We start from the raw sequence: 3,564 nt of genomic DNA on the forward strand, positions 1-3,564 counted from the left end.
AATTAGGATACATTCTAAGAAAGTAAACCTTCAATCGAAAATAAGCAAATGAAAGGCTTTCATAAAAATTCTCGTAGAATCAAGAATGAAGTTTTCATTCTGTACATGCCAGATCATGAATTATTAACTGCATCCAATCTCTAAAAAATCCCAATTGTTTCAAACTTTTTGGAATGGAATTTTTACAAAATCCCCATGAATAGGATCAAACCTTATTCCATGTTATTTACATGAGATTCCTCTTTCTTATTCTTAAACAAGTCCCCAAGAGGGCTTATTTGATCAATGATTTATGTTTCATCTTTCGTTTCCTTGTCTTTTATTTTGAGAAACATATCGATCACTTCCGATTCTTTATTTTTCTATTGATTCTTTTCCGATCGAGATGTATGGATCCATGGGTCTATATGTCTATACAGATCCAGTTCATGGATTAACAAAAATATGCAAAAGCTCTATTTGCCTTTACCATTCTATGAGGCTTTTAATTTGGAACTTCATTTGAAAACTATATTTCGATCCGAACATTTTTAGGATACCCCTAATAACCAAAGAATGGCAAGTGCTTTTCCTTGTGTGGATCTTATTTCAATGGGCACTTGATGGGTCGATCCACCTACACGTCTTGCTTTTACTGCTGTATCGGGAGTTACTCCATGTATTGCTTGATGTAAAACAAATAGTGGATTTGTTTCTAACTTCATGGCTTGATAGATAATTTGATAAGCCAATGATTTTTTTTCCATGTTAACTAATCGATTATGATAAATTGGATCGAATTTTGCAGTTTTTTTTTTCTGCAGTACCTCGATGTGACATGAGCCTAAAAGGGGTTCAAGAATCAGTTTTCTTTTTATAAGGGCTAAAATCATTTATTTTGGCTTTTTGAACCTATATTGTAGGGTGGATCTCGAAAGATATGAAAGATGATGTGATTCCGCCCTAGCCCGCTCCACCGATAACCCGCTGTGGTGCTGACTCGACACGGATGAAGACTAGGCCAATCACAAGAGCTCAAATTAAGAGATTTCAGGACAACTGGGAGTATTTATACAGGGGATAATCAATCTCAACAGAGCTTGTCCATACTTGAAGATACAAAGCCTATTCTAAGCATCCAAGTGGTGGAAGCCGATACGGACCCAGGTGACGGTTTTGGTACATTTTTGGAGTCCGAGAAGTATGAAATGGTTCCAATGCTTTATGGGTTCAATACATATACCTAATAGGTCATGGAATCAAGTTAAAGCAGCCTTAAATACAATCAAAAAGGGCGGACAGCATCAACAATTTGGCCGAATTTGCTATATTGCTTGCTGGCTTTATGGTATTTTACTGTATTAGCCTTTTCTTATTTTTCCAAGCATGGGCAACGTGTGGGACTTCATATTCAGCTTATTTGGCATCCTCCAAAGCATCTAGAAGCTGATTTGAAGCTCAAAGAGGTCAAAGATTGATCAAAGTCAACTTGATCAAAAAGGCTAGCATTTTTAGTTTCCTAATTTGTTTTTACTTTTTGTTTTAGGAAACTACCATTACTTTTTGGCTTTTATTTATTTATTTTCTGGAAAAATAACTTTAGGAAGGTTTTTATTTTATTCTTTCCATTGTAAATTAATTAATTCCTAATTTAATATAAAGGAATTAATTAATCAAACTTAGATTAGGAAAGGAAGTATAGTTTCAGCCAACTAGGTTTCTTTATGTGTGGTGGCCAGTTTTCTTTATGTTCTAGGGTTTTATTTTGTGGCTTTGTAGCCTATTTAAATGTCTGGTTATCAATAAGAAAACAACTTTGATTTGATTAAGAAAATACTTGTGAGATTAATTATCTCTTTGTTCTTTGAGAGCACCTAAAACACCATTAGAGAATTGGTTGTTTTAGCTTGACTTATCAATAGGTTTTCCATCTCCTATTGTGGCGTCTACATTATACCAAGGTTTCTAACCACAGGTTGGGTAGGGGTTGAGGTCCATTCCATTAGAACTTGAACTTAATTAAGATCCGGGCTAGTATAATACGGGTTTAGGAGCAGGTCGTCCTAGGTTCGTATCAAAAGATCTCCCTCCAAGCTGTACATACGACTTTCATCGAATACGGCTTTCCATAGAATTCTACATGTATCTATGTGATCGAGTATGGAATTCTATTTACTCACTTTAAATTGAGTATCCGTTCCCCTCCTTTTCCTACTAGGATTGTAAATCTTGTATTTTACATATCCATAGGATTGAGTCCTTGGGTTTCCAAAATAGTGTAAAAAGAATTGCTTCGAATCATTGGTATTTGACTCAAACCTGTTCTAAAAAAGTTGAGGCATTTCAAATTTTGTTGACATGGACAAAGTCAAGGAAAACCTCTGAAATTATTTCAATATTGAACCTTGGACATATAATAGTTCCGAATCGAATCTCTTTAGAAAGAAAATCTTTTGTCTCATGGTAGCCTGCTTCAGTTCCCTTACAAAACTTTCGTTATTGGGTTAACCATACACTTCACATGTTTCTAGCAATTCACATGGCTTCATCAAATGATACAAGTCTTGGATAAGAATCTACAATGCACTAGAACGTCCTTGTTGACGATCCTTTACTCTGACAGCATCTAGGGTTCCTCGAACAATGGGATATCTCACACCGGGTAAATCCTTAACCCTTCTCCCTCTTACTAAGACTACAGAATGTTTCTGTAAATTATGGCCAATACCAGGGATAAAAGTAGTCATTTCAAACCTAAAGGTTAAGCGTACTCTAGCAACTTTACTTAAGGCAGAGTTTGGTTTTTTGGGGATGATAATGGAAAAGTTGATAGATAAGTCACCCTTAATGCCATTCTGTAGAACCATACATGAGATTTTAATCTCATACGGCTCCTCGTTCAATTCTTTTGAAGTCATTCGATCATTTTCCTCATTCGAGAATCTCTTCCCTTCTTCCACTCCGTTCTGAAGAGTAACTAGGACCAATTCAGTCACATTTTCATTCATTTGGAATCTGGGCTCTTATACTTTACTTATTTTTTTATTATTTTTTGTTTATTTTCTTTTTTTATTTTACTCCTTTCCATCGTTGCTTTAGTGCCATAGGTTTGATCCTGTAGGATCTAACTCATTTTCTCATCGAGCGAAAGGTACAAAATAAATTAGATTGATTTTTTGATCAAAAGTACTATGTTATGTGAAATCTTTGGTTTTTTTATCTTTCTTTATCCCTATCCCATAGGTACAATGTTTGAATCAATAGAGAACCTTTTCTTCTGTATCAATATATCTATGTAAATTGATATTATTACATTCCAATTCCTTCCCGATACCTCCCAAGGAAAATCTCAAATTGGATCCCAATTTGACGGGTTATGTGAGCTTATCCATGCAGTTATGCACTCTTCGAGTGGGAATCCATTTTCTAAAAGATCTTGGCTTTTCCGCTTTGGTGGGTCTCCAAGATCCTTTCAATGACCTATGTTATGTTGAAGCGATATGTATATGATCCAATCATTTGCGTAAAGCTTGCAATAGCAACGGAACTGGGGAAAGTATACAGAAAAGATAGTTATTTTCTATT

General features: G+C 35.2%; 1 protein-coding gene and 1 pseudogene across 1 annotated transcript; both read right to left on the bottom strand.

The window, feature by feature from the left end:
- Positions 1 to 117, bottom strand: part of LOC132799840 (NAD(P)H-quinone oxidoreductase subunit 2 A, chloroplastic-like) — a 2,186-nt pseudogene extending 2,069 nt beyond the window's left edge.
- Positions 118 to 2,555: 2,438 nt separating this feature from the next.
- Positions 2,556 to 2,987, bottom strand: LOC132799234 (small ribosomal subunit protein uS12c-like). The gene has a single exon (XM_060812665.1). The coding sequence runs from the start codon at positions 2,985 to 2,987 to the stop codon at positions 2,556 to 2,558; it is 432 nt and encodes a 143-aa protein (XP_060668648.1).
- Positions 2,988 to 3,564: the final 577 nt, after the last annotated feature.

Source organism: Ziziphus jujuba, chromosome 11 (genome assembly GCF_031755915.1).
Source record: "Ziziphus jujuba cultivar Dongzao chromosome 11, ASM3175591v1".
In the NCBI taxonomy this organism is placed as follows: Eukaryota; Viridiplantae; Streptophyta; class Magnoliopsida; order Rosales; family Rhamnaceae; genus Ziziphus; species Ziziphus jujuba.

Bases quoted from the DNA above. Each gene is read 5' to 3' on its own strand.
- LOC132799234 (XM_060812665.1), bottom strand. From the start codon at position 2,987: ATGAATGAAAATGTGACTGAATTGGTCCTAGTTACTCTTCAGAACGGA.